This window comes from Haliaeetus leucocephalus, unplaced genomic scaffold (genome assembly GCF_000737465.1).
Source record: "Haliaeetus leucocephalus isolate CR32 unplaced genomic scaffold, Haliaeetus_leucocephalus-4.0 Scaffold372, whole genome shotgun sequence".
In the NCBI taxonomy this organism is placed as follows: domain Eukaryota; kingdom Metazoa; phylum Chordata; class Aves; order Accipitriformes; family Accipitridae; genus Haliaeetus; species Haliaeetus leucocephalus.
This window is the reverse complement of record NW_010972808.1, coordinates 8903-9744: the sequence shown is the minus strand read 5'-3', so window position 1 is coordinate 9744 and position 842 is coordinate 8903. Positions and strand designations below refer to the sequence as shown.

Here is an 842-nt window from a genome sequence, read left to right as displayed (position 1 = left end):
AGGCTTGGTTGACCTCATTGCGTTGACCCCATTGGGTGTTGAGTTGATCCCGTTGACCCCACTGGGCATTCGATTGACCCCGTTGGGTGTTGCATTCACCCTGTTGGGTGTTGAGTTGATCCCGTTGACCCCGTTGGGCGTTCAGTTGACCCCATTGGGTGTTGTGGTGGCCCCATTTATCCCACTGGGTGTTGCCTTGATCCCATTGGGTGTTGTGTTCACCCCGTTGGGTTTTGAGTTCATCCTGTTGACCCCGTTGGGTGTTGAGGTGACCCTATTGATCCCGTTGGGTGTTGCGTTGACCCCATTGGGTGTTCAGTTGACCCCTTTGGGTGTTGAGGTGACCCTATTGATCCCATTGGGCAACACGTTGACCCTCTGGGCCGTTCCCTCCCTCCAGTTCAACAGCTTCGAGCAGCTCTGCATCAACTTCACCAACGAGAAGCTGCAGCAGTTCTTCAACCACCACATGTTCGTGCTGGAGCAGGAGGAGTACAAGAAGGAGGGGATCGAGTGGGAGTTCATCGACTTCGGCATGGACCTCCAGGCCTGCATCGACCTCATCGAGAAGGTACCACCTCCCCCCGGGCCTCCTGGGGGCAGAGGGGGCTCCCGGAGAAGGATCCTTCCCGTCGGAGCTCGCCAGGGACCCCGACAGCGGCTGGCTGGGTGGCGCTCGGCGTCCTCCGTGGCCGACGAGGTCGTCTCCTCCCCAGCCCATGGGGATCATGTCCATCCTGGAGGAGGAGTGCATGTTCCCCAAGGCCTCGGACATGACCTTCAAGGCCAAGCTCTACGACAACCACCTGGGCAAGTCGGCCAACTTTGGGAAGCCGCGCAAC

At 59.1% G+C, this 842-nt stretch overlaps 1 protein-coding gene across 1 annotated transcript in view; it reads left to right on the top strand.

The window, feature by feature from the left end:
- Positions 1 to 842, top strand: part of LOC104835262 (myosin-7) — a gene marked incomplete at its 3' end in the record, with an annotated part of 20884 nt that overhangs the window by 11903 nt on the left and 8139 nt on the right. The window contains exons 21-22 of the mRNA XM_010573150.1: positions 401 to 571; positions 717 to 814. Coding sequence (XP_010571452.1) covers positions 401 to 571; positions 717 to 814 — 269 coding nt within the window. The remainder of the gene's footprint in view (positions 1 to 400; positions 572 to 716; positions 815 to 842) is intronic.